Genomic DNA, 27,635 nt, shown 5'->3' with positions numbered 1-27,635 from the left:
GGCAAGCCTTGTTCAGATCACGAAAGTCTATGCAGACTCGCCATTTGTTGCCCAGCTTGGAGACCAACATGACGTTGGCGAGCCAAATAGGAAACTGAAACTTGCAGATGTGACCGACATCAAGTAATTTTTCTATCTCCGCCCAGATGATCTGGTTCTACTCTGCACTGAAGTCTCTCTTCTTCTATTTCACAAGCCAAGCGTCCGGTCGGACGTGAAACTCATGCTGAGCTACATTTAGTGAGATGCCTGGAAGCTTGTAGGTCGACCAGGTGAACACGTCAGGATTTCGCGTAAGGTAGGTGACCAGCTCTGCCTCCTTCTCCTCTATTAGGTTGGCAGCGATGAAGGTGGTGGCCTTCGATCAACTGGGATGAATATGGATTTCCTCCTTTTCCTCATAGACCAGTGTGGGAGGTTCTTCCTTGATGGAGTTCACTTCCAAGCGATGAGCCTTCCACGCGGCTCTTGCTTCGGACTTGACAATCTCGATATAGCATCGTCGAGAGGCCAGCTGATCGCATTTTACTTCGCCCACCTTGTTGTCCATAGAAAACTCGATCTTTTGGTAGAAAGTGGACACCACTCCTCAGAACTCGTTAAGAGCTGATCAGCCTAATATAACATTGTAGGCAGATGTCACGTCTACCACAATGGAGTTTGTGGTCCTTGTCCTCTTGAGCGGCTCCTCTCTAAGCGATATGGCCAACCGAATATGGTCGATCGACAATACTTCATTGCCTGTGAACTCGTAGAGTGGGGTCGGCATTGGCTGCAACCTGCTCCGGCCAATTTGCAGCTGGTTGAACGTCTTCTTAAATATAATATTCACCGAGCTTCCTGTCTCAACAAAGGTCCGGTGAATATTATAATTAGCTATTACCGCTCAAATGATCAGGACATCGTCGTGAGGGATCTCTACTTCCTCTAAGTCTCGTGGGACGAAACTGATCTCATGCCCCTCAGCTTTTTCCTTGCTGCATCCGACAACATGTATTTCTAGGCGTCAGACATGCGACTTCCACGCCCAGTTTGAGCCACCGCCGGTTGGCCCACCTGCGATCATTCCAATCTCTCCCCAAGCGGTGTTGTTTCGGTTCTCTTCTTCCTAAGCCGAGGTCCTAGTTCGCTCAGCAGAAACTCGGGCAGGACTTGTGTTGTTTCTCCTTTGAGGCTGATGATGACGCCGCTCAGATGCCACTCGATCGCCACCTCGCTGCTCCGTTGATCGGCGACTCTTATGTCGATTGGGTGATGGTGATCGACGGCGACATCCTAGAGGAGCCGGTCGGCTCAAAATTGCCGTCAGATTGTAGCAATCGTGTGTGTTGTGTGTTGCCGACTGATAGAATGAGCAAAACATTGGTGCTCCCCTTCATTGTCTTTGGGTGACTAGCTGACACATGTTGTACAACCTGTGTTCTGGGCTCCTGGTGTTACTATGCACCTCCCGCTTGGGGCCCCTTAGGTGGTTGATGACTACTAGGTGGTCGTCGTTCAAGCGCTCCTACTTGGGCCTCTTCCATATTTATGTACTTCATGGCTCTCCTGAGCCGGTGGTCGAAGTCCTTCGACAACCTCCAAATGAGTGAGCGGAAGAACTCTCCTTTGGTGAGTCCTTGGGCGAAGGCGTTCACTAATATTTTCAAGGAGACTGATCGAATATCCATGACCACCTGGTTGAAGCGCTTGATGTAGGCCCTCAGTGCCTCCTTAGGCCCTTGTTTCAAGGAAAATATGTTGATGCTCGTCTTCTGGTAGCAGCAACTGCTGGCGAAGTGGTGTAAGAATGCCGCTCAGAAGTCTTTGAAGCTATGAATCAAACCGATTGACATTCTTCTGAACCAGCTGTGCTAACCCGGAAAGTGTAGTGAAGAAGACCCGACACTTTACCCCATTAGTGTACTAATGAAGTATGGTCGTGTCCAGGTGATCGTCCGGATCGGTCATTCTGTTATACTCAACAATCGTCAACGGGGTGTAGTGTTTTGGCAGAGGGTCGTCCAAGATTCCCTGAGAAAACTGTTGATTGATCCGCTCGGGTGAATCATCATTCCTTAATGCTTTCCCTTTACGTGCATCTCGAATGGATGCATCGTCCGAGGAGGATCCTCCTTTACAGGGCTCGATGGAAGGGAATCGGAGCGTGAGGCACATCTCCGTATATGTCAGTTGGCTTCTTACTCTATCCTCGAACATATACATGTTCCGCTCGGTCTCTATATCTGGCTGGATGACCTACTACTAAGGTCGCGAGCTCCTGTACATGACGATCGGAAAGAGCCTGTTGTTGTTGTTGCTCCACTATTTTTGTCGCTTGGGCTTGTATCGGTGCATCCAGCTCCTCCTTTATTAAAGTAACTGTTGCGAGTCATCCAACGTTCTCCATCTTCGCGTTTCAGATTCAGGTTACATTCCCACAGACGGCGCCAATATGATTTTCTCTGAAAATCGTGGAGACGGAAAGCTAGGGATGTGGTTGTTGCGTTGACTCAATGTAGATCACGCTCCGATCTGCAAGCACGAAAAACGTTAGTGCCGGGACAGGGAAGGAGTCCCCAACGTTAGCCCTTCGACGCTCAAGTCAGTCACCAACATGAAGAAGAAGATAGAATAACAGTAGCACAAGCGTAAAACGTGAATAATGCGTACCTGCGCCGATGTACGGACCCTTTATATAATGCCCTGGTGGGCGACATATGTAGTTTTCGAGGCATGTGCACGTTCTCCCATTGATTGCGGACACTTTCCCCAATTTGCCCTAAACACATCGTCATGGACACATTCTCCAATTAGTCGTGGGTACGTCCTCCGATTTGTCCTTCATATGATCCGCTGGTTGACCATGCCTTTTGTTGGTGGCACCATCTCCCAAAAGTATATCCAAAGACATGTCAGCATTCTCGCTGATCGGCCGAGCGGGGTAGCCGCTCAGCTAAGTGCTCCTCTGATCGCCCAAGTACTCCTCCGTTCGGAAGTAGTCGGTTGCTCTTCTATACGACGATGAGTTTCGATAGTACGTTCTTACCCGACCGGAATAACGTTTTGGTCATCTCCAGGCTCCTTTGCTCCGTAACGAACTTCTAGTGACATTGGCTGCACGGGCGCTTCTCTTGGCCCACCTCTTTACCGGTCGGGCAACATATGTCGATCGGCCTCTGATGTATGGCTCCGTTCGGCCACCCTTTGGTGGATCCATCGGTCCTCTGGTGTTGACCTCCTTAACTTTAACCTCCACGTGGATTGTTATCTTCCTCATTTGACCCATACTTAATGGGCCTTTTTTATCACCTCATCAATAGGCATATTGATTAGATCGGATTTTGACCATCTCGTCAGTAAAAGGGTTGACTTTAAATATCCGCATTAGAGCATCTGCAATGGGGTATTAAATGAGTGTTATAACACTCATTTAACATCCCCTCTCCATTGTGAGTGGGCATTATAATGCCCACTCACAAGAGAGAGGAGAGAGGGTGTTCAAAGGTTTGAACACCCTCTCTCTTAATTTTTTAATATTTTTTTCCTTTTTTAAATTATAATTTTTTTAATATTATTTAAAAAACTAATAAAAGGGATGAATAAGTGGATAGTGGGGCCCATATTAATGTTAAAAAGAATGTAAATGAAAGAGATATGTTGTTATAATGAATATGTGGCAGTGGACCCCTTATCTTTTGATGAGATGGTGGGTGTTATAATATTAGAACATTATGAATACTCTTAGAGATCCATAATACTGTTAATGCTTGAAGCGTTAATACCAACGTGTACCAACATGGATACTTTTTTTTGTTATTATGTAGCATTAATACGTTTAATTCTTTGAACACATTAATACCTATAGATTAAATAATAATAATAATAATATATTTGTATTAACGCGTGAATGTTAATGGCATTTTACAATGTCTTTCATAATTATAAGATTGTAGAAGAAGTAATTTTGATGGCATTCTTCACCATCTTCTAGCAATGAACAAGAGCAACAATCGTGCTACTGGACAGTAAGATTTTCGATCTGCCCATGTCAAATCATCACGATCTGTTCTCTGCTAAACATGAACACATCTTCTTTGCCTTTGACATGAGGAATTACACAGTGATCAAAGTAAGAACACGTCTTCTCCTGCAGATGCCTTAAAAAGCGCAGCATTCAATTGCAGATGCCGATGATTCAACTCGCGGCGACCGATCCGACGACCTGAAGATCAAGACAGAATCGAATCCCAGTCGATCTCCAGCGATGGGTACTTGAATAGCTTAAAGCACTCTGATTCCTCCCACGGAGCGTCGGCAAACTTCAGGTCCTGCATCTGCGAGGCTGCTAATGGGTCCACGGGCTTCTTCTCCTTCTCCTCCTCCTCCTCCTCCTCCGGCGACGACGAACACTCTGAGGCAATGACTTCAGCTTTTGCGCCGCCGTCTTCGTTAGCGGCGGCGAAGACGGCGGCGCAGGCCTTTTCCTTTCCCGGCGAAGCCGCCGTGCTTTTGCAGATGGCGTCGAGCTTGGCGTCGACGGTGGAGAGGAGCGGGGAGGGAAAGTGAATCACGTTTCTCCAGGGGGCCGGGAAGTTAAGCCGCGCGGCCTCTCCGCGGAGCTTGAAGGCGGCGCGGTCGTAGGCCATGGCGGCATCCTCCGCGGTGTCGAAGGTGCCGAGCCAGAGACGCGTTCGCTTCCGGGGGAGTCGAATCTCGGCCACCCACTTCCCCCAGTGCCGCTGCCGCACGCCGCGGTAGAGCTTGCTGGCTCGCTTCATGCCCTGCAGAACTGGCTTGTGGAACAGAGCGTGGTGGCTTCGAGCAGGGGAGAGGAGGCCGTCAACTACCGCCTGCTGGTTCACCTGACCCAACAAACTCGCCGGAACGAGGCCGACAGCCGGTAACGAAGAGGAAGAGCAATTCAAAACAGAATTTTGATGAACAGAAGAGGAGAAAGAATAGGTTGAAAGATCAGGGACGCCATGGCCCGAAGCTTCTTCTTCATCAGCAAAACTGTCAGACAAAGCAAACAAAGCTTGCATAGCATTACGCTGATCCACTACTGCAGCCATGAGACTAGCTAGAACCAATCCACCTCCAAACTCAGAAAAGATGGAGGATGAGAAGAGAACAAATCAAAGATCACTGTTCTTCCTCCTCCTCCTCAAACTGCATCGCTGGAGTTGAATCTCCTGGTGATGAATAGAGACTTAATATAGCCACAGTGCACTATTTATTCTTTTCCTTATTATCATAATCAGTAATTAACAATTGTGTGGCTATGAATCGACTCCACTCAGTGGTGACATCAAAGGCCTTTAGTTTAGGAGATTGCCAAGGCAAGCATGGAAGGATTGCACTGAAAGATAAGTTTATTTATGAGCAGGACAAGAAAATTAGACAAGTATTAGATGCCTTAAGCTCTATTAGGTGCTTAATGTCCTCTTCTAATGATGGTGATGTTGGTGGTTGGGAATTTAAGTGCATTATTCTTTTTGGCATTGAGCTTGAGGAAAGTTTAGGTAGTTTTGCCAGGATGAGGAGGTTAGGGGATAAAATAGTTTTGGAGGCATTATAAAAATTTATCATCCTAATCATCCTTATCACTTTGTATAATTTAATAGACCCATTTAGTTCATTTGTGAAGGAGTAAGAAGGGGGTGTCTAGTGTCAAGCGCCTAACCTTTCAAAAAACTTAGCCAATAGATTTGATGGATAGATCAGAATTTGCCAAAAATGTATTTTGGCATGTATCCATTAATTTCCCATTTATGGTGTTAAAAGATTTAGTTTTAGATTTGTTTTTAGGATTTAGTTTGTATCGATTTAGGATTTTGCCAAACAAGGAGTTATTCCATTTGAACCGGAGATGAAAATATTCTAAATCTCTTGTGATCAGGTTAATTAAGTGCCCAAAGAAAATCCAAGAGCTTTGCCAAGAATTGAAGGCTTCAAGTCTCAAGTTTTGTTTTCATCTTCAAGGGAAGGTGAGATTAATGAACTATTTTGAAATATTTATTAGTCAACACGCTAGGTAGGGGAAGCTTGTTGTTGACAAACAAAAAAATAATGATGATGTTCTATGTTATATTGTTTTGACTTTCTATGAGCCTCAACTTTTATTAAAGATTTGAGTGGACTTCAATCATGCCATAAGTTAATCTCTCTAAGGGACCTTTGACTTTTGCAATATTTGTTTATTGAAAACAAAGTCAACAAGAAAATCAGCACTAAGAAATATAAAATAAGAAGATATGAAACAAATGCGAACTAGTGTGCTCAGTTTGGTGTAAAGGAAGGATTGTGGCAGTAGGTGTCCAAGAAGAATGATGATTGTTGTAGCTCAAGTTAAGCTTCAGAAATTGTAGTATTGATGGGTGTCAATCAAACTATGAATTATAATGCAGCACAAACCCATCGAGCTTGAGTTACGTCCTTGACCTATGTGGTCTCTACTCTCTAGTCAGCTATCTAAATGAATCAAAAAAAAAAAATTGTGGATGAAAAAAAAATGAAATAAGAAAGTAAAAAGAGTCGGGTGGAAATTGATTTTGAAAAGAAATTATAGGACTTCTTTTTCATCACGATGATCACTGACACCTTAATTATTATTCATTTTTTTATCTAAGTTCGATAATTATAGAGGTGATATATCCCGAGGTACCCGATATAGATTTTTAGAATAATATCAATATGTCTATTCAAACGTAGCACCTACTTTTTAAGGTAACCTTGTTAAAGTAATGACTCTCTAAGGAAAGCTTCTGTCACAATGCCCCCAAAGTCCTCTAAGTGTTAGCCCCTATTTAGTGACATCAAATTGAGATAAATTCATTAAGTTCAATGATAGACAATAGTGCTCTCATGAGATTTTGAATTATTTTCATGAGCAACCCCTCAAGTCTTGAACATTAGGGGTCGGAGAATTAGATTTACCTCTCAGTTCTTCCTCGTATCCCTTGAAATATGAAAATGCATGATAAAATCAGAGTACATACTAAAGTCAGATCATAAATCAAACACATCATGTAATAAAAAAAGATAAATAAACATGAAACAAGTGTCAATAATTTATAGAATTATTTTCTTATCTTAGAATTAACTACTCTATGGAGATAGAGTTACAACCAAAAGATGAGAAAGAAGATATTTTACAACTCAAAATCAAGAAGAAAAAGAAAAGTGAATACTTAATCATGTGTCAAACGTCATTTTCGAAAGGATCTTCAAGCTCGACGGTGGATGAAATCTCTGATAGCTCCTTGAAGTAGTGATCTATAGGGTTCCTTGTCATAAAAAAAATCCCCTTGATAGGGAACGGGTTTTGAACCCCTTAATCTCTAGCTACCTTAAACAAGTGTCTTTAGTTCCTTTATAACCCTCAAAGATAGCAAAACTAAAAAGAATTTCTAAAAGTTGATGGCACTTTCTTAAAATACAAAAAAAATTTGAAAAGAGAGACAGATCATCATATATCCACAAAAATAATAATTTTGGAGCCTGGAAATGGGCAATTAACCCGAATTAAAAATTATGACCTTTAAAAATTTGCTCTTCGCATCAACAACATAGTCATGTTTCATTCTAGAAGCTTCAATTGTCGCTCTGTTTCATGCCTAATTCTTCAAATGATGCACGGCCTTATCAGGAGGTACAACCAGACCGTGCATCATGCAAGGATCTTTGACTCTATTTAAACTGAATTCTCAAATAAAACACATACAAAATAATACTAAACTATATATGAAACAAATGTTGCAATACAGTCTGACCACGGCGATTGTCAAACAAAGAGTGCTAAGACCACGTACATTGTTGAGTCCATGAACTATCTCTCGACCGGAGCAAATGTACACCTATTCAAACTCATACAGACTTGAGCATCATGTAAGACCTCTAAATGTTGGTTTTGCAGGTTAGTGCTGTCCAACTTTATCAAATCAAACTCAACCATTTTAGCTTCAACATTTCACAAGAGTGCACACTGAATGATTATCTAACACTTAAAACCTATCGACTGACTGGCAGAAACTTTGTTTGAGTAGATTTTGCAAGATCTACTTGAGAGCCAATAAGAATTAACTGAATCAAAGCCAACTAAAACAATATTTGTCCGTACACCAAAATTATCTCGAACTGGGAAAAGTTTGCCATTGACTCGGGAACCTAGTCATCTGCAAAATCAGCTCTCTGTTACAATTGCTTAAGTCTAGCAACTACATGTTTTGGAATTCATTTCTTATGCTCCAAAGCCATTGTAAAATTATTCCAGCAGGAACACGGTACAATTGCCATGATAAATACTAATCAAATAAATAATACAAAAACAGTCAACCGGTATTAGAAGTCCCAGTTGACCATCCTAAATTAACTTGTGATGTTATAGTTTAATCATCATTAACTTTAAAGAAGGTATATGAAAGAATCATGTTGTTGATGCCATTCATCTTAGGATCAGTCTCAAACTCTGGATCAATGTAGAAAAATACCTGCGGAAAATTTTCAATATTGTCATAAGAAATAAGATACAAAAATCTGAACTTATAGCATGAGTTTTTCTTCTCACCGGCATGTCAATTTGCTCTCCGGGAAGAAGTCGCTGCTCCTCGAAACAGAAACATTGAATTTTGTTGAAATAAACTGCAGCCTATCAAAAGTTAATCACAAAGGTGTTACACCTCTCCCAACTTTTTAAAAAAAAAAAAAGAAGTGCAAAACCAAATCTAAGAAGTGATATTATGGGATTTTTACTTCTGGACAAATGGGTGGAGGATTGTTAGATTGTCAATCAACGTCATGACAAATATTCAATGAATGGATCCACTAAACTATTGTATTAATGCTCGGTTGTTCCCCGGAAGGAACGCGTTGCATGGTCCGACTGTAACATCTCGGCAAGGGCCGCTACATCTCCAAAATTCGGATGTAGTGCTAAATATGCAAGAGTTCGCATTACAGGGTCCGACTGTAACGTCTCAGCAAGGACCGCTACATCTCCATGAGAATTTGGATGTAGTGTTAAATAGACAAGAATTCTCATACCATAGGTTGGATAAGAACAAATATGATAAGAAAACTAATAATCTAAGATTTGAAACATGGAACATAGGAACTCTCACTGGTAAATCAATGAAGGTAATAGATATGATGATTAGGAGAAGATTAGTATTTTGTGTGCACAAGAGACAAAATGGGCAGGCGAGAAGACAAAGATGATAGAGAACTCGGGTTTTAACTTATGGTACACTAGAAAGAATAAAACAAGAAATAGAGTGGGTATTATTGTAGATAGTTTGTTAAAGGATGAAGTTGTAATAGTTAGAAAAAGGAATAGAATTATAGTCCTTAAAATAATAGTTGCGAAAGAAACTATGAACATAATTAGCATATATGCACCACAGGTAGGATTAGAGGAAGCTACCAAATCAAGGTTTTGGGAGGACTTCGATGAAATATTATAAAATATTCCACCAAATGAAATAATTTTAATAGGAGGTGATCTAAATGGTCATATCGGAGTAAAAAATGAGGAATATGAGAAAATGCATGGGAGTTATGGATTTAGAATGAGGAATGAGGAAGGGAAAACTATATTAGATTTTGCGATAGCATATGACCTTATATTAGCAAATACGTTTTTTAAGAAAAGAGAAGTTACATTCAAAAATGGGAATAATAAATCGCAAATTGACTTTCTTATGATTAGGAAGAAGGATAGAAAGATATGTAAAAAGTCATCCCTAGATAAAGCTTAATTACCCAACATAGGGTAGTAGTGTTGGATATGTGTCTCAAACATAGTATCAATAGAAAAAAAATATATACGATTCCTAGAATTAAGTGGTGGAAGTTAAAGAATGGGAAGCAAAATATATTTAAGGAGAAGGTAGAAATACAAGCATTAAATAAAATATCTGATGACTCTAATACAACATGGGATAAGATGGTATCAAAGTTAAAAATAGTAGCTAAGAGTGTATTCGGTGAGTCAAAGGGACATGCACTAAGTAAAGAGTCTTGGTGGTGGAATGAGAAAGTACAAGAGAAAGTGAAAGAAAAACGAATAGCCTATAAGGAATTATATATTTGTAAGAACGAGGAAAACTTTAAAAAATATACAATAACAAGAAAGAAGCTAAGAAAGTAGTGAGTGAAGCAAAAAATGAAAATTTTGAACGATTATATCAAAAATTGGATACAAAAGAAGGGGAAAGAGACATTTATAGAATAGTTAAAGTGAGAGAAAGGAAAACAAGAGATCTTAGCCAAATAAAATGTATTAAAGATGAATATAATAGGATATTAGCAAACGATGGAGAAATAAAAGAACGGTGAAAGAGATTTTTTCATCAACTTTTTAATGAAGGTTTAGGTGACCAACTTAACTTAGGTGATTTAAGTAGGTCAAATGAGCATAGAAATTTTAATTTTTATCGTAGAATTCAAACTTCAGAAGTAAAACAAACTTTAAATGAGATGCACAATGGAAAAGCCGTTGAACCAAATGATATTCCGATAGAGGTATGGAAGTGCTTAGGGAAACAAGGTATTGAATGACTTACAAAATTATTTAACATAATATTGAAAACGAAAAAAATGTCTTGGCAATGGAGGACAAGTACTCTAGTTCCCTTATATAAGAACAAGGGAGACGTATAAAATAGTGCAAACTATAAGAGTATTAAACTAATGAGTCATACTATGAAACTTAAGGAAAAAGTAATAGAAAAAAGATTAAGGAAGGAGACCACAGTGACAGAAAATCAACTTGGGTTAATGCATGGAAGGTCGACAATAGAAGCTATACATCTTCTTAGACAATTAATTAAAAAATATCGAGAGCAAAAATAAGATCTACACATGGTATTCATTGACTTAGAAAAAACTTATGATAGAATCCAAAGAGAAATTATATGGAGAATTTTAAAAATGAGAGGTGTTAGCATAACATATATTGAACTAATTAAGGATATGTATGAGGATGTAACGATCAGAGTAAAGACTTCAGGCGGAGTAACTGAAGCATTTCCAATAAAGATAGGATTACATCAAGGATCAGCTCTAAGTTCCTATCTTTTTACACTATGGACGAACTCACTGCGCACATTCAAGACACATTACCATGGTGCATGTTGTTTACAGATGATATTATTTTGGTAGATGAAACACGTGAAGGAGTAAATGCTAAACTAGAATCTTGGAGGGAAACAGTAAAAGGGAGAGGTTTTAAACTTAGCAAATTAAAAACAGAATATATAGAATTTAAGTTTAGCAACATTAGAAGTAATGAAACAATTGTTAAGATAGGAGATGACGAGTTGCCCGGAACTGAGAGATTTAAATATTTAGGATCATTTTTGCAAAACGATGGAGGGATGGAGAGAGATGTCTTATATAGAATACAAGCAGGATTGGTAAAATGGAGGGGAGCGTCGAGTGTTTTATGTGACCGTAAAGTACCTCTTAAACTTAAAGGTAAGTTCTATAAAACCGCAGTTATACCTGCTATGTTATATGGAGCTGAATGTTGGGTTATGACTCTATCACATGAGCAGAAGATGAGAGTTGCAGAGATGATGATGTTAAGGTGGATGTGTGGACATACGAGGATGGACAAAATAAGAAATGAGAACATTAGAGAGAAAGTCGGAGTTGTATCTATTGAAGAAAAACTCCGAGAGACACGTTTAAGATGGTACGGATATATACTTAGACGATCAATAAATGCTCCAGTTAGGCAATGTGAAACTATGATAGATATGTATATCAAACGAGAAAGAGGAAGAACAAAAAGGACTTGGTTAGCAACAATAAAACAAGATAAAATTTATTAAACTAATGAGTCATACTATGAAACTTTAGGAAAAAATAATAGAAAAAAGATTAAGGAAGGAGACCACAGTGACAGAAAATCAATTTGGGTTCATGCTTTGAAGGTCGACAATAGAAGCTATACATCTTCTTAGACAATTAATTGAAAAATATCGAGAGCAAAAACAAGATCTACACATGGTATTCATTGACTTAGAAAAAATTTATGCTAGAGTCCCAAGAGAAATTATATGGAGAATTTTAGAAAAGAGAGATGTTACGTAACATATATTGAACTAATTAAGGATATGTATGAGGATGTAGCGACTAGAGTAAAGACTTCAGGCGGAGTAACTAAAGCATTTTCAATAAAGATAGGGTTACATCAAGGATCAGCTCTAAGTCCCTATCTTTTTACACTAATTATGGGCAAACTCATGCACATTCAAGACACAGTACCATGGTGCATGTTGTTTGTAAATGATATTATTTTGGTAGATGAAACACGTGAAGGAGTAAATGCTAAACTAGAATCTTGGAGGGAAACAGTAGAAGGGAAAGGTTTTAAACTTAGTAGATTAAAGACAGAATATATAGAATTTAAGTTTAGCAATATTAGAAGTAATGAAACAATTGTTAAGATAGGAGATGACGAGTTGCTCAGAACCGAGAGATTTAAATATTTAGGATCATTTTTGCAAAACGATGGAGGGATTGAGAGAGATGTCTTACATATAATACAAGCAGGATGAGTGAAATGGAGGGAAGCGTCGAGTGTTTTATATGATTGTAAAGTACCTCTTAAATTTAAAGGTAAGTTCTATAAAATCGCGATTAGACCTGCTATGTTATATGGGGTTGAATGTTGGGCTATGACTCGAGCACATGAGCAGAAGATGAGAGTTGCAGAGATGAGGATGTTAAGGTGGATGTGTGGACATACAAGGATGGACAAAATAAAAAATAAGAGCATTAGAGAGAAAGTCGGAGTTGCATCTATTGAGGAAAAACTCCGAGAGACACGTTTAAGATGGTACGGACATGTACTTAGACAACCAATAAATGCTCTAGTTAGGCGATGTGAACTATGATAAACATGCATATCAAACGAGGAAGAGGAAGACCAAAAAAGACTTGATTAGCAACAATAAAACAAGATAAAATTTATTTAAATATAGATGATGATATAATAGGAGATAGAGTTCAATGGCGTAAAAGGATTCATACAGCCGACCCCACCTAGTGGGAAAAGGCTTGGTTGTTGTTGTTGTATAGATGATAATATAATAAGAGATAGAGCTCAATGGCGTAAAAGGATTCATACAGGCGACCCCACCTAGTGGAAAAAGCTTGTTGGTTGTTGTTGTTGTTGTTGTTGACAAATGGGAGAAAAAAATTGATGATATTTTAATTTATATATCCTGCCTATTATTCTTCCATTTTCAAAGTAAATGGGCCAGGAAGAGTAGATTCAGGCCAAATGTTGACAAGTTGAAAGTGTCAAAGCATACACTAAATCCATATCAAAGAATGCAACCATTATGCACCCTTTACAAAATATAGTGCCTCCTGATACTACATAGCAAAATAGCAACCTAGCTTGCATTTTATCAATAAATATTTCAATTACAGAAATGCCATTTTATCTTGTGTGATGAATAAAATGAAGAAAAAAATGTGCTTAGAAGCATGCACTACAATTTTGGGATTCATACCTTCATAGGAGTAACATTGTATGTAGAAACACCGGTAATGGGAGCCGAGCTATGATTTTCAGCAGTAAAAAATGCAAGAGCACTTTCCCCAGGTTTAACTCTTACCTAAGAGATACAAAACAACTATAGAAAGTTATGAGCACAATAAAACCAGCTCTTATATAATCTTTTAATGACACCAACCTCTCTTTGTGTTGGAGTAAATTTCCAAGGCATTCCATCAGCAACATCAGCATTAAACTGAACAATCACATCCCTGCAGAAAGAGATATCAAACAAATATCGAATGACCTATATGGCCAAATATGTCTGCCTTAACTGCAGGTATCGGACAACAACAATCATTCATTAACAATCAAGTTGTTCATAGTTAGGTTGATGACCTGTTACAAATTTCTTCCTCTAATGTCAACCAAATTATCGAAATCTGAAGGAAAACCACTATTGCCAAAGTTCAAACTCGAAAAATTATTTACCTGCAAGGGGAAGGGACAAGATTTCGTATCAAGAGAGAATGATGAAAGGGAGATGATCTAACATCAGTTCACTTGATACATCAACTAGAGAAACATACTAATCTAGGTGCTTAGAAAATAATTGTTGTACTTTACAAGGATTGAGTATTCTGCAAGGAGCATCGTAGAGTTCTGATTAGGCCTTGTTATTTAAACAATTAAAAAGTAAACGGAACATAGGGTGGAAATATATGCTTAACTTTTTAAGTGGTTAAATCATCTTTTTAATTGTGAAGTGTGATTATTATGTTGATTAAAATCCCTTAGATTAGCTAACTGTTTGAGACTTGAGATAATGGACTTAATGTTAATCACCACACCATCTTGGCAATTGAACTATATAACTTCAATCATGTGTTGCAATTCTATCAGTCGTAACCTTAATTATCTAGCACATAATTAGACTCAACTAGTCAAATCCATCCACCCATGCTATAAATTATGTTAAGATTATTTGTGCATATACTTTCTTCTTTTTTTTTTTTTTTTTTGAAAAGTACACTCATTAATCAATCTCCATTAGAACCAAAAATTAAGAATAAAGGGCCCAATTGAACATTCTTGAATAAACTTGAAGTTTAACTTAACTATTTGTAAAAAAAATAGATCCAAATAATCGCTCGCTTAATTGTGTTCTTTATATTGGACAATTTTATCTACATCCACATACCAATACTTGTAGGACTGAATTTGTACATCATCCAAACAAACATTTTTTTTTTAATGAAACAAAAAAAAAAATGCCTTGAGAGAGCATCACTAATGATAATCGACCATAGAGCTTGATGGAAGGATAGGATACTAGTTGCCATACATAACTAGGTAGCACAAATGGGTTGATGATAATGATGATTCAACTACTAAAATAAACTAGTATAGATAAGTTCAAGTTGGCATAAAGTTTCAACATCTAACTTGTTTTAGGTTAATATGATCTACTCTAACATAACCACCTATCAGCCTATCTTTGTAAGATTTTATTCAATCTCTCCTCATTCTTAAATAAAATAGCCAGCCTACCTTATTGAGATTTTATTCAATCTATCCTCATTCTTAAATAATAGATCAGAGACATTTAAGCTTTCATTTACAACACTGTTGCATGTCCAACTTAACTATTTCTTTTTTTTATCATTAATGTTTGACTAAATAAATCCCCATTCTAATTAACTTAAAATCTTGAATTTCCTATGGTCTGAGTTTACTTCAACTAAATTCACCAATTAGCAAAATATGCTCAGCAGATGATACACATCAAGGGGTTTAATATCAACAATCTAGTAAGTCTGCTTAGTACTAATGTAAAGAACTAAAAGAAAAATGACACAAGCACACAGTTGTAAGCACTCAACAATTCACTTTTTTTTTTTGAAGTTTTAACACCAGTAACATATTCACATCAATAAAATTACTAGATATTCCTTTACTCCGATCCAACACAAATAAATTCTTTGTAAACAAAACAAACCATGTGCAAATATCCAAATACTATTATTTTCTTGGCATTTCTTGAGGAGTTGCCAAATTAAATAAATAGCATATCTGGTTAATTCTCTATTATAAAATCTTAATTGATTTCAGAAATCTTTGTTCCCCTGCTTATTTTCCTCTCAAATTAACTCTTGAATTTTGATAATGAATCATTCATTTGATCTATTATTAAACAATTTGTGTATTTTATTCATATAATAAGAACTTCTTCCAATCATTAGACAATTTATTAATCACCAAAATTTTGAAAAAAAAAAATTGATTAACAAAACTAACTTGATCTACTATGCTTTCCAAACTTATTCGGAACCAAGGAGAACTGTTCTATAGGAAAACAAATAGTTTTCTTATTTAATTCTTCTAAAACCGATCTATCAATGAACAACAACTGCCTCAATTGCAGTTTTCTAAAGATAAGGAAAGAATGATCACCTCGAATTCTTGGTTCCGTCTAGGGAATGGCGAGCAATCTTCTCCTCTACAGTCTGCAGAGAGTTATTCCTTGTTAGAAACCATAAATGAAAGCACTTTAAAACTCGGTTCAGGCAGGAAAAAAAAATGCACAGATATCTTTTTTTTCCTTAAAAGGAATTGCAAGAATGGAGACTTGTGCACGCGAGTAAAACCCATCCACACAGTAGACCCCATGGAAAACACAAGAGGCAAATCGAGTCAAAAATCGCAAGAGGAGAAAAATCAAAAGAGGAAAGAGAAAGCTCACCTCTCGGCGTTGCACTGTGCCTCCGTAGCCGGTGGCCTGACAAAACCGGCGGTAGAGAGGAACGGCAGCGTAGGTGGCACCGACCATCGCCCCTGCTAACCCAAGGAGGTAAACGAGCGTTTTGCGCGAGCTGTGGTCTCGGACAGGATCTGAGAGGCCACCGCCGGAGGCGCATCGGTACTGACCGAAAGCGTTGGGAAGAGTGCCGACGGCGTTGGGTCTAGGGCAGCGAAAGGGAGACCGGGAGGAGAGATTTCGGAGGTGGGAGATGAAGGGCCGCATTAGAGAGTAGTCTTCGAGGAAGAATAGGTTTTGTTGCCGTTCTTATGTCTGCTGTGGAAATGTCTCATTTTAATTTCGGTTATTTTTTATTTTTTATCTTAGCATTATTATTTATTTATAACTATATATATATATATTTAACAATTAAATTATAAATTTAGAGTTTTATAAAATTGTTTTGAAAATTTTTAGTTTTCAGAAATAGTTTAATTTTTTAATAGTAATTTACAATTTGATTAAATTAATATTCATCGTATTATAATTAATTTAATTAAATAAGTAAATTTTCCATTTTTTTATTTTATATTAAAAATTATAGGTGTGAATGTGATACTATTATAATAATTTTTAGAAGTAAATTTAGTATTTGATAAAATAGGGCGCTCGTTTCATTTTGTGCCAAGATAAATTATTTATATAATAAAAATATTACTTTCATTAATATTTTGTCACCCAAATAACGCTACCTACGTGTTTACCCTCTCAACTAGGGCTCCTGCTCCTGCGTCTTCCCTTCCCCGTCGCCTATAAACTCATCCTCGCCCTCAATAGTCAAATTCTCCTTCAATCCCTTTCAGATCCGCTCGCTCTTCAATTCGAACCCTAATTCATGGCTGCTTCGCAGCCCTTTGACGGTGGCTACCGCCTCAGATCCGCCTCCAATTCCGCCGCCGCAGGCCCCTCCTATTCGAGATTCGCTTTCTCCTATGCCATATTCCACCCTGCTGCTCCACAGAACCCCTTCACGAATCTCTCCTTTTCCACAAATCAACGGGATCATGCGTTATCCGACTTTTATGCCGCCTCGGGTGGTCCGCCCCCGACGAAGAAAAGGAGGTTCTTGCCCGACCGACCTGCGTGGGACTCCGGCGCCAACGGCGGTACGGTGTCGTCTAGTTGTCGGTCCGTCATGCGCCCCCCGAGGCGAGAAGACGAAAACGCGCGACGCCGTGACCTGAACGAGGCGCAGCCGCACGAACAGCGGGAACCCGTACGTTCGGAAGCCGAGGGCGCACCATTTGTTACGAGGAGCGAGATCGAGATGTGCTCTCCTTCGAGGAAGGATGGCATTGATTGCCTGCTTGAAACGGAGTTGCGGTTCTCCTACTGCTCGTACCTCCAGCATCTCGGGCTCAGGCTTGACCTGTAACTTCGCTTCCATTATCTTCTCTTTGATTTTGAGTAGATTTTCTTAATTTTTAGATTTCAATTGATAGTATTCGTAGATTATGGTGAGGATGTCAGATGGACAGATTTCCGTTAAAAGTTGGCGGAACATTTTTTTTTTATATTGATTTTATTTTTAATTTGCAGGCCACAAACTACGATTGGGGCAGCAATGGTCCTTTGCCACCGTTTCTTTTTTCGGAGATCTCATGCCTGCAATGATAGATTTGTGAGTAACCGACATCCCATGATTGTGCCTAACAAGCCTGATGGTATTTGTATTGGACCTATTGGTTAGCTTATAATTGTAAGAATAGAGGAATACGATCATACATCTCTTACTGCCTGATGAATTCAAAGTTGCTACTTTTTTTTTTGTTAAAATAACTACTTTTTTTTATGTTACATTTTGGCCTTCAATTGAACAATAACCTTAACTAAACCCAATTAGTTACCAATGTGAATCGAAAAGTTAAAATCTCAAAAACAGATTTGTTTAGCCAAGAAGAAGAGATTTGCCTCCACCTTATTGTGAATAAAAATATATTACTACATTTCTTTTAAGTCATAAGCTACTGCATAGTAACATGCTTTCTACTTTTGCACTACATTTTTTATGTAGAGAGAAGGGTAATGGAAAAATAGCCTTGTGTTGATTGAAAATCTTATCTTGCCTTCTAAGTTGACAATATTTATAGGGCACAAGGTTAACATTTCAAAGATGACCCATATCCTTTTTAGAGGAAATTATTATCAACAAAAGCTCCCAAACATTGTTATTTTTTCCCTTTTTTATGCAACGTAGTATGGTTTTTGTAAATGACAGCTGAGACTGTACAAGCATTGAAATTTGGATTCAATGAAATATGTTTTCTCCTAAAGGATCATGAGTGAGTTATCTACACCAGTGGGTTTTGAGGGCAACCTCATTTAAAAGGGTGTTTCAGGATAATGTCCATTTAAATGGGTTTTGGTGATGTCGATCAAGTTCAACACATCTTCTATGTTTCATCGATTTCTATTCTTCTCTTCTCTTGTAATTTCAATTTTTCCATTCATAAAATTTCAAGCATACTTATGGTCCTATACTTCTCTTACACGTTTCACAGGCTTATCAACTTATCTCACCCTGCATGAGTACATGAAGGACAAATCATATTTTAGATGATGTGGAGACAAGTCAGAATTTTAGGAAGAGATTGTTTATTAGTAAATCCTATACACTTTTATATGCCTTGAAACACTGTTTAATATTTTACTTTACTGCTAACTTTAAAGTTTGCAACGGTTCTCCTTCCTCCATCCTTTACTTTTGGCATTATTTTTCTTACCTTTTATCACTCTTGTTTTATATTTGAAAGATGAAAAAAAGGGTAAACTATTAGGTTGTGCAACATCAGTTTATTTCATTTTTATGTGTCACACCAGCTTGTAGTAAGCAACTGGTTTTTGTTTTTTTATTCTGGTTGTATGTCTAGGTTTTGTTTTTTTTTTAAAAAAAGCTTATTACCTTCTAATACTCTTAATATTTATTGCATCAGTTAATTGCGACTGCTGCTCTGTTCCTGGCAACTAAGTCTGAAGATACACCATGCTTATTGAATTCAGTGCTCAGGGTATCATGTGAAGTTTCAGAACTCCTCGGAATTCCTTATTATCCGTATCTACATCATAATAAAGTAATTGTTTGATCTATCTTTTGCCTTTCTGAAATTATACTCAAGATCTTTATTTAGTTTCTTCCCATTTTTATTTTGATGCAATGAAACCTTGTAATCTATCATGCAGGAATGGTTTGAACAGTACCGTGAACGGGTTATTGAAACTGAACAAAAGATACTGACTACTCTGGATTTTGAACTTCAAGTGGAGCATCCTTTTGTTCCTTTGGCATCAGTTCTGGGGAAACTTGGACTCTCACAATCTGTGCTTCATAGTCTGGCTTGGAGTATGGTCAGTAAAGGGTATGCTTGTTAGGAGCATAATTAAATTTTTTGTTCTCAACATGCTTATTAATATCTTTATTTTGTTATAAAATATGTCTAGCATCTTCAGTCTTATTAATCTTTTTTTTATATAAAAAAAAATATCTACATCCCATTCCCTTTCATTCATTTGAAGGGTTCGATATATGATACCAATTGGCATGTTTGCTCAATACGTATACCTCACTATCAACCAAAATTGTCTTATTGTTTTTCTAGTCTCTTCTGCTCTTCAGCAATGTTAATAAATGAGTTTTATATTTACAGGCTTAATAAATCTAGCTTCCTGGGTAGTGGATGTTGCTTTATAAAATTAGTGTTCTAGCTTCCTGGCCTTTACAATAATGAAAGGTTGTTTGCAGTGTCTTTACTTCTGAAAATGTTGTTTCTTCTAGTAAAGGTACATTTTTATACAGGTGAAATAATCCATATCCTAGTTCCGAGATGTCTTTAATTTTCTAGTTCAGGTATAGCATGGTCATCTCCAGGTGTGTTCAGGATTGAGGGTGGTTGCTAATTGAAGTTCTCTATAGATGTCTTGGTTGGCTTTCAACAATTGCATGGTGATCTCCAGTTAATTTTTGAAGTGACATCTCGCCTGCATACATTAGTCTGGTCCTTTTTACAAACTTAAGGACTGTCTGATAAGTTAAGTTACAGACTAATTGTTTTATTCAAAAGAGGTAAACCATTCCATTCAGTGTACTCATGTTTCTTGGGCATTTATTAACTATCCAAAAGGAGCATATGCACCTATATTTTTGCATAATGCAGGATATCTGATTAGATCATCTTTGATATACACTGTAAGCAGAAGCTTCAAGCATCAAGGAGAGAATTGTTCTCTTCTTTGTTTCCCAAATTTATACTACTTTCCTGATTGAATAATGGATTATGGGAGGGGAATATTGGAGTATTCCTGGTTTCGGGAATTGATGTATGGTTGGTTCCCAAAGACATGCTATAGTTTAGCACTAAAACAGAATTTCAACTGAAGATTCTCAGACTGTGTGTATCAGATGGACTGCTGCTTTGATTTTGGTAAGGAGTCTTTGTATGTAGGATTGTATGTTTTTGCTCTAGTCCTGATTTGCTTGTATCTTTCTATTTGCCAACAAATCTGATATGTTTATTTTAATTCACCGAGCACCTCATGTAGCGTTGCCACTTTTCTGCTTGCGACAAAATGGTTTGGCTGATGGCTTTTCCTAGTTTTCATTCTATGATGCTTTGATTACACCAGCTTAACTATCAAATATACAGCTCACTGACTGTTTTTTGATCTGCAGTTATAGAACTTCACTTTGCCTTCAGTTTAAACCTCGTCATATCGCTGCTGGAGCTGCATTTCTTGCTGCCAGGACCCTAAATTTTGAGACAGCCTTACATCCAAACATTTTGCACCAGTTTCATACGACACCATCTATCCTCCAAGGTATCTAGTTAACGAACTTTCTGGTATCGCATGATTGCTTATGATGTTTATCTTATGTTCTATACTTTTTGTTGGAGCTGCAGAAGTTGTCCAACAGTTGATGGAGCTTTCTTGACTCGAGGGAAGACCTCATTCTGCTTTTATAGTAGGTCTCAGGAAAAGTTGGCTGCCCTAATGTCTATCAAGTTTGCGTTTGTACTTGCCCTTGTGAACCTTATACTTGCTAAGAAAAAAAATCTAACTTCCCAATGTTGCCACTTTTTGTGTCAATACGATATCCCTTCGATAAATTGCTAAATAAAATCTGGAAATTTATTTTATTAGCAAAATAGTGTATGCTTTGAACTTCTAATTTCACAATCAGTAAAATTCCAACTCCTAATTTATCATAATTTATTGTTGTTTCAAAATCTCGGAATGCTTTGCATGTTCACACATGATTAAATATACTTAATTGAATTGTATTGTGAACTCTGATAATGAATTGCCATTTAATGGTGTAGACTAGGACAATTATGTTCACACAATAATCTCCTTAGGCTTTACTTGAATTCATTCGGTTGTATTCATTTTATCCTCGGAAACTCGGAACGCTTCGCTTTTGTTTGGTGCTTTCAAATTGAAATAGGCATGCATTGCATTTAAAATAGATGATATCATTTCTTTGATCTTTGATGCTTTTCTGTATTCTAAGTGATGTAAGATAGGAATTATTAAAGACTTAATGCTTAACTTTGTATTGTTCACAACCTTCTCTTAAGCTTTTAGTTTATGTTCATTAATCTTCAAATGGTTCCTTCTCTTAAGGTGAAAATGAAAAGCGAAATCTTGGGGATATTTAACAAAAGAATGATTCATTTATGTATTTGAGAGAGAACAATAATAGGTTTTATTCCACCATTTAATTTAATATTTAAGGGAAGTCTCTCGTTGAAGAATCAGCAGAGTCGGCTGGCATCACAGTTGGTGTAGTTGGTAGTATTTATTTTAATAGCTCAGAATCAATTCTTAGCGGTCTAAAATATTTTATTAGATGTTTAATCTCTTTCATATAAAAAGTCGATAAAATATCTTACATGATTTATCTATTTATATCTTGCCAACCAACAAGAGGATGAAGTGAATCGTATCACCTTTTTGCTCTAATAGGATAAAGAGCCAGTTACATGTAAACTTTTTACTCCCAGGGTGGTTGCAAATATCTGGGCAATTTTACAAATGGCGAGGTCCAATTCCAAACAAGAATAACTATGGCGAACTAATTTTTGGTGTCGAGAAATGATATTATGCACATCTCTAGGTGAGCGACTGTAGATGATAGTTGATGTGAGCAATTTGACATGGCATTATGACAAATCTCTTTATTTTTCCTCTTTCATCTACATGCAACAAAATACAACATTATGACAAATCTTATATATTTCATTTCTCATCTCCATTTAATAAAATAAAATTCTCTCCCAATAATTATTGTGATGATTTTTAAAAATCAGCACTATAGTTTAAAAATATTGACGTTTATTATGGTACTATTTTTAAAAAAATCAGCACAGCTTAAATACATTAGCCATCATTACGATATTAGTTTTTAAAAACCAACACCACCTTGGTGCTCTTTCTACACATCATTGGTTGTGTTTTTAAAAAAAAACACCACAATAACTGATGTATTTAAGTTGTGGTGTTGATTTTTAAAAATCAACATTAAGATGGTATTATTTTTTTGTTGTTTAAAAAAATAGCACCATAATGATAGTTTGTGTATTTAAACTGTGGTGTTAGTATTTAAAAATCAGTATCGATTATTACATGCAATCAAAGGAGAGAAGAGATAATTTTATTTTGTTGTAAGTAGATGAGAGAAAAGAAATAAGACTTGTCACAAATACACGTTTTGTTACATACAGATGAAAGAAGAAAGAGATAAGATTTACCATAACATCGTTTCAAATCTTCCACAATTACTCATCTAAAGGTGTTCAGAATATCATTTATATTTTCGCATGTATGAGTATCATATTGGTTGGCACGTTTTTTTTAAATTTACAAGCTACGTGGAATATGGAATCAGATCGTCTATGCTAAGATTAATCAGATTATAGATATATAATAAAATTACTCAAAGCATTTTTTCGAATTAAAGTTGGGTCATCCTATGACTATTTATACTTTCCGATTTAAGTAGGGCTATGGATAAATTAGCTCTGAGATTAGATTTAGTCAGAACATTAGACTTAGTCCCCTTGAGACTATATGGTAGTTATATGATAATTAGCACATAAGATCTTACTATCATAAGATCTGAAATTCGAATTTACATCTCCCTCGTACACTAGTCAATATTCTGAAGGGTATTAGCCTCTCCGGCTTGGGGCGGCTAACGGAGGCGACTCAGAGGATGGCGTCGCCCTGCGCGTTGTCGAACGGACCCCTGCAGGATCGCCGACCATGACCCGGGGAACACTTGCACCCCGTGCCTACTCACGGAGTCCATCAGGTTGTAATTCTTCCGACATTTCTCCGTCCACTTCCCCAGTCGCATCCCGGTGTCAGTCGTAATGCGCACGCAAGGTGTTCGTCAAATTCCCGATCGAACTGAAAAAAGAGAATAACATAATTGTGATGGAAACAGAGCGGTGATTAACCACACGAGGAAGAAGCCGTAGCCGTCCAAGTTCTCTGGATTCTCCAGGCTGATCTCCACAATGGTCCTGTGCTCCACCTCTCAATCACGTTGGGAGCGAGGGTGGCAGGTCTCCCCTGTGTCGGGGGCACGTCGCCGATCAAGTTGTACTTGAACACGTCATCGGCGACGCCGAAGGACTCTGCCAGCTTCAGCTGCGTCGCCGGGTCGACATGCGACGCGCCGTTGAGCTTGCGAGATGGATGGTGCGGCTGTTGTCGATGATGCCGTAGTGGTATGAGCCCCGTGGGTTGGGGCGGGCGGCGCTGGCCGTGAGGTTCACCGGAAGGATCGCCACTGGTTGAGGCGACCTCGCCCAGCCGACGGGGGCCTTGGGGAGCACCGGCGATGGCGGATTACGGCCGTAGTAAGTTCGATAGTCGATCTTAAGAGATTGTGAAAGATTGTAATCTTGAATTTGTTTAATATTTTCAGTCGAATGAATAGTTGAGGTAATCGTAGGCGTTTCGCTTTGCTCGGGAATAGAAAAGAGGCTTCTTTTCTAAAAAAAAAAACGGCAATTAAAAAGAGATGTAAATCAGGCAGCAATCTCAAGTAAATTCCTAAACTCGCTGAAACTAATCCTGCCATCGCCGTCTTGATCGAAGACCCCGATCATCCTCCGGCAGTCATCCAAACTCACCTCCTCCCTCAACCCCAGCCTTCTCATCACACTCCACACCTCCTCCGCACTTATGAAACCGTCCTCCTTCCTGTTGAACACGTAGAACGCCTCCTCCAACTCCGCCAAGCTCGCCGTCTTCTCCTCCAGCAGCTCCTGCGCCACCTCCACCCTCTCCCCGCCGCCGGAGCCTGCCTCCCACTCCGCCACTAGCCCCAGCCCCTGCAGCACAAGCTTGAGGTCGTCGCCGCTGACCGCAGCCTCGCAGCGCGGAACAGCAGGCCGGGGAGACCCCCGATCTCTCAGGCTTTCCGTCGAACAGCTGCCGGGCTGGAGCAGGAGGCTGAGGAAGCGGACGGAGAACTGGACGAACGCGATGAGGAAAGGGAAGAGGAGAGAGGTGGCGGCGTAGAACTGGTGGGCGGGGCCTTCCGCTTCCTTCATCATCTCCATCGACGGGCGCTCGCTCGCTCGCATGCGTAATGCAATGTGCTGTCGGTCTCGGTCCAACACAGCGACAGCGATGGGTTGCGAGGGAGGGAGAGAGGGAGGGGGAGATTGAATTATAGGCATGGTCGATGCCGACCTTGGAGCAACTTCACGGAAGGTGAAGGGAAAGTATGGAGAGCAATTCGATCGCCCAGTTGTCCACGCCATGCGCTGTGTATGACTTTGTCCAGCAAGAAACATGGAATTGCCATGAAGTTTCGGAGGAAGGAGGGCCATTTCTAATTTATTGGAGCGTAGTCATCCTAGTGGTCCAGTGGCCTCTCATTCTAAACGGGTAAACTAGCAGTTCAGATCCTCTGTCTCTATTTGTCTTTGTTCCCGTATTTCATTGTCGATCGATCGGATGAATCAGATTAAATTTCAAGATATCATGATATTTTTAATATATGTGTAGTATACTCGTGATGTGTAAAGTATCCTTGAGATTTTATCTGATCCATCCGATCGGCAATGAGATATGGGGACGGAGAGAAATAAGGACAGAGGATCTGAATCGATAAATTAGGGAGACATTTGTGTTAGGCGGTAGTTTGTATCAAAGGGCTCTGGCATCTAACGAATTACTTTGTATTCGTTATAAATTGATCGTGAGATCTATTGGTCTAGCATGGTTAATTCATACGACTGTCTTGTTGTCAATAGGTTTGGCCAACTGAATACCCCGTCGGTTGTTTCAATCCGAATTGTTGTTGGAAGAAGATAATTTAAGAAGAGTTGTCAAGATGACGATTTCAGATTTTTGTTGGGTAAAAAAAACAAATGTATAAGACAGATGTCAACGGTTGATGGGATGTGATTTATAATTTTAATAATCTTAGATGTTCAAACCTAACCGACTAATTTGGATGGTGTTTGGAAACCTAACCGACTAATTCTGATGGTGTTTGGCATTCAATTTTGTATGATTAATTTGGAAGGTAGTTGAATGTGTATAAGGAGGTGTGTTAATTTAGATGGATTGGATAGGTTCGAATTCGGTTAAAGATCCATTAAAAAAAATCTCAATGCGAATTCAAATTTGAAATCAATTTTAAAACCCTAAGGATTACCAGATAAACACATAACTAATATTATGAAAAATAAAATAATACAATAAAAATTTATTTATTTAAAGATTGTAATATATAATATTGATCCAAGATTGTAATGTATAATATTCATCATGTCTGGAAATGGTGTACACAGTGGCGGGAGAAGAGGTTCTGTAGTTGAACACGTGAAGACTTTGCTCCATCCTACAAAATCAAGAACGTCAGTGTCGGGCCAGGGAAGGAGTCCCCGACATTGGTCCTGCAAAGCTCAAGTTAGTCACCGAAATTGTAGAAGAATAATAGAAATTGTAGCAACGAGAGCATGATCACAAATAACACATACCTCCTTCTGTGCATGGATTCCCCTTTATATAGTACCCTATACCGTACGTGCACACTTTTCAAAGCATGTGAATGTTTCCCAATTGTCATATGAAAAAGATAAGTTAAGAAATTATCTCTGACACCTTTCTTTAATAGGACGTGCAAATCCCTGATATGACAGTGGAAGCTTCCGCCGTATGATTTACTTGTTGATCATGTCTTGCTGTCAGCGACACCAATCCCAGAAGGATATAATGGGCTAAGCAAGGGGTCCCACTGTTGGGTCGAGCGGGAGAGCCGCTCGGCCAGGATCCCCCACCTGGTCGCTCTAGGTTGTTCTCCACGATCGCTAAGTTGATAGGTTGTTCCTAATATGCCCGGGCAGGCGGTCCGATTGGACTAGCCCTTATAGGATCGTTATAGTTGCGAACATATGTTCTTCTATCTTTAGTCGTCCGACAATTGGGTCGCTGCCTATCACCCGACAAGACGAACGATATGGTCGGGCGAGCCGCGGGGTGGCACCATGATATTAGGCCCTCCTTTCACTGAGTGGACGGCTATGCCTGATCGAACTCTTCAGGCCGATCTGCTCATTGCCACCCGCTCAACCAACTTTGCATATGAGATCTTCTGGTCCGCAAAATGCGGACCAAAGGATGATCTCTTTGCCTGGATTGGTGGGAATTGATGCCCTCCACCTGTAAAATAAGTGGGGACCGTCAATCCCACCAATGCATGTAAGCAGACCATCCTCTAGTCCATAAAATACGGACCAGAGGATCTGACCTCCCAACTTTGGTGACTTGGTGATTCTATGTCTTTGATCGTCTTGACTTTGACCTCTACGTCGACTACTTTTCCCACCTTTAACTCATATTTAATGGACTCCTTTTACCACCGTATGAAATGTAGTTTTATATTTGACTATATTATCCTCAGTTACATAACTAATAATACATATTATTATTTTTTCCTTTTTAAATTTTACATTTTTGTTTACTTAGATGTTTTTTTACGTAATTTTTTTTAACTTTCCTATATATATATATATATATATATATATATTATATTTTACAAAATATAAATTTATTTTTTTAATAAAATATCACATATTTTTATTTTTATTTAGTTTTTATAATTTAAAATAAATTTTCAATATAAAAATTTTAGGGTATTTTTATCCTAAAGTATAAATATCAAAAAATATTTTCGTAAAAAAATTTCGTTAATTTCGAAATTAAGAAAAACCTCACTTTTTCGAGGTTTTTCGATTTCGGATTATATACCCCTTTTAATGACGTGTCGGACATGGATCATTACTTGAAAATCATCAATTATCTAAATCAAACAAATTTTTA

At 38.3% G+C, this 27,635-nt stretch overlaps 4 protein-coding genes across 12 annotated transcripts; 1 reads left to right on the top strand and 3 right to left on the bottom strand.

The window, feature by feature from the left end:
• Positions 1-3,890: 3,890 nt before the first annotated feature.
• On the bottom strand, positions 3,891-5,328 carry LOC122016254 (ethylene-responsive transcription factor RAP2-4-like). The gene has a single exon (XM_042573489.1). It carries the CDS (start codon positions 5,052-5,054, stop codon positions 4,212-4,214), a length of 843 nt encoding a protein of 280 aa, XP_042429423.1. The 5' UTR covers positions 5,055-5,328; the 3' UTR covers positions 3,891-4,211.
• A 2,780-nt stretch (positions 5,329-8,108) lies between these two features.
• On the bottom strand, positions 8,109-16,562 carry LOC122017686 (cytochrome c oxidase assembly protein COX11, mitochondrial-like). Its single transcript, XM_042575358.1, has 6 exons — positions 16,236-16,562; positions 15,947-15,999; positions 13,692-13,764; positions 13,509-13,613; positions 8,549-8,629; positions 8,109-8,471 (listed from the first exon to the last, which is right to left on the bottom strand). Exons 1-6 carry the CDS (start codon positions 16,515-16,517, stop codon positions 8,370-8,372), a joined length of 696 nt encoding a protein of 231 aa, XP_042431292.1. The 5' UTR covers positions 16,518-16,562; the 3' UTR covers positions 8,109-8,369.
• Positions 16,563-17,018: 456 nt separating this feature from the next.
• On the top strand, positions 17,019-21,353 carry LOC122017683 (cyclin-T1-5-like). Of its 9 annotated transcripts, none has more exons than XR_006121421.1 (6): positions 17,019-17,663; positions 17,832-17,913; positions 19,226-19,363; positions 19,473-19,648; positions 19,937-20,069; positions 20,137-21,098. XR_006121421.1 is itself a non-coding variant. In XM_042575352.1 (6 exons), the coding sequence occupies exons 1-5, from the start codon at positions 17,128-17,130 to the stop codon at positions 19,992-19,994; spliced, it is 990 nt and encodes a 329-aa protein (XP_042431286.1). In that variant the 5' UTR covers positions 17,019-17,127; the 3' UTR covers positions 19,995-20,020; positions 20,137-21,098. The 9 variants fall into 9 exon arrangements, 6 of the variants coding, with proteins under 6 accessions (XP_042431286.1, XP_042431287.1, XP_042431284.1 ...); XM_042575352.1 differs by having other exon boundaries at positions 19,937-20,020; XM_042575353.1 differs by having other exon boundaries at positions 19,937-20,020; positions 20,132-21,098.
• A 2,905-nt stretch (positions 21,354-24,258) lies between these two features.
• On the bottom strand, positions 24,259-25,104 carry LOC122017685. The gene has a single exon (XM_042575357.1). The coding sequence runs from the start codon at positions 25,097-25,099 to the stop codon at positions 24,326-24,328; it is 774 nt and encodes a 257-aa protein (XP_042431291.1). The 5' UTR covers positions 25,100-25,104; the 3' UTR covers positions 24,259-24,325.
• Positions 25,105-27,635: the final 2,531 nt, after the last annotated feature.

Source organism: Zingiber officinale, chromosome 8B (genome assembly GCF_018446385.1).
Source record: "Zingiber officinale cultivar Zhangliang chromosome 8B, Zo_v1.1, whole genome shotgun sequence".
In the NCBI taxonomy this organism is placed as follows: Eukaryota; Viridiplantae; Streptophyta; class Magnoliopsida; order Zingiberales; family Zingiberaceae; genus Zingiber; species Zingiber officinale.
The sequence above is the reverse complement of the archived record's forward strand: the minus strand, read 5'-3'. Positions and strand labels throughout refer to the sequence as shown.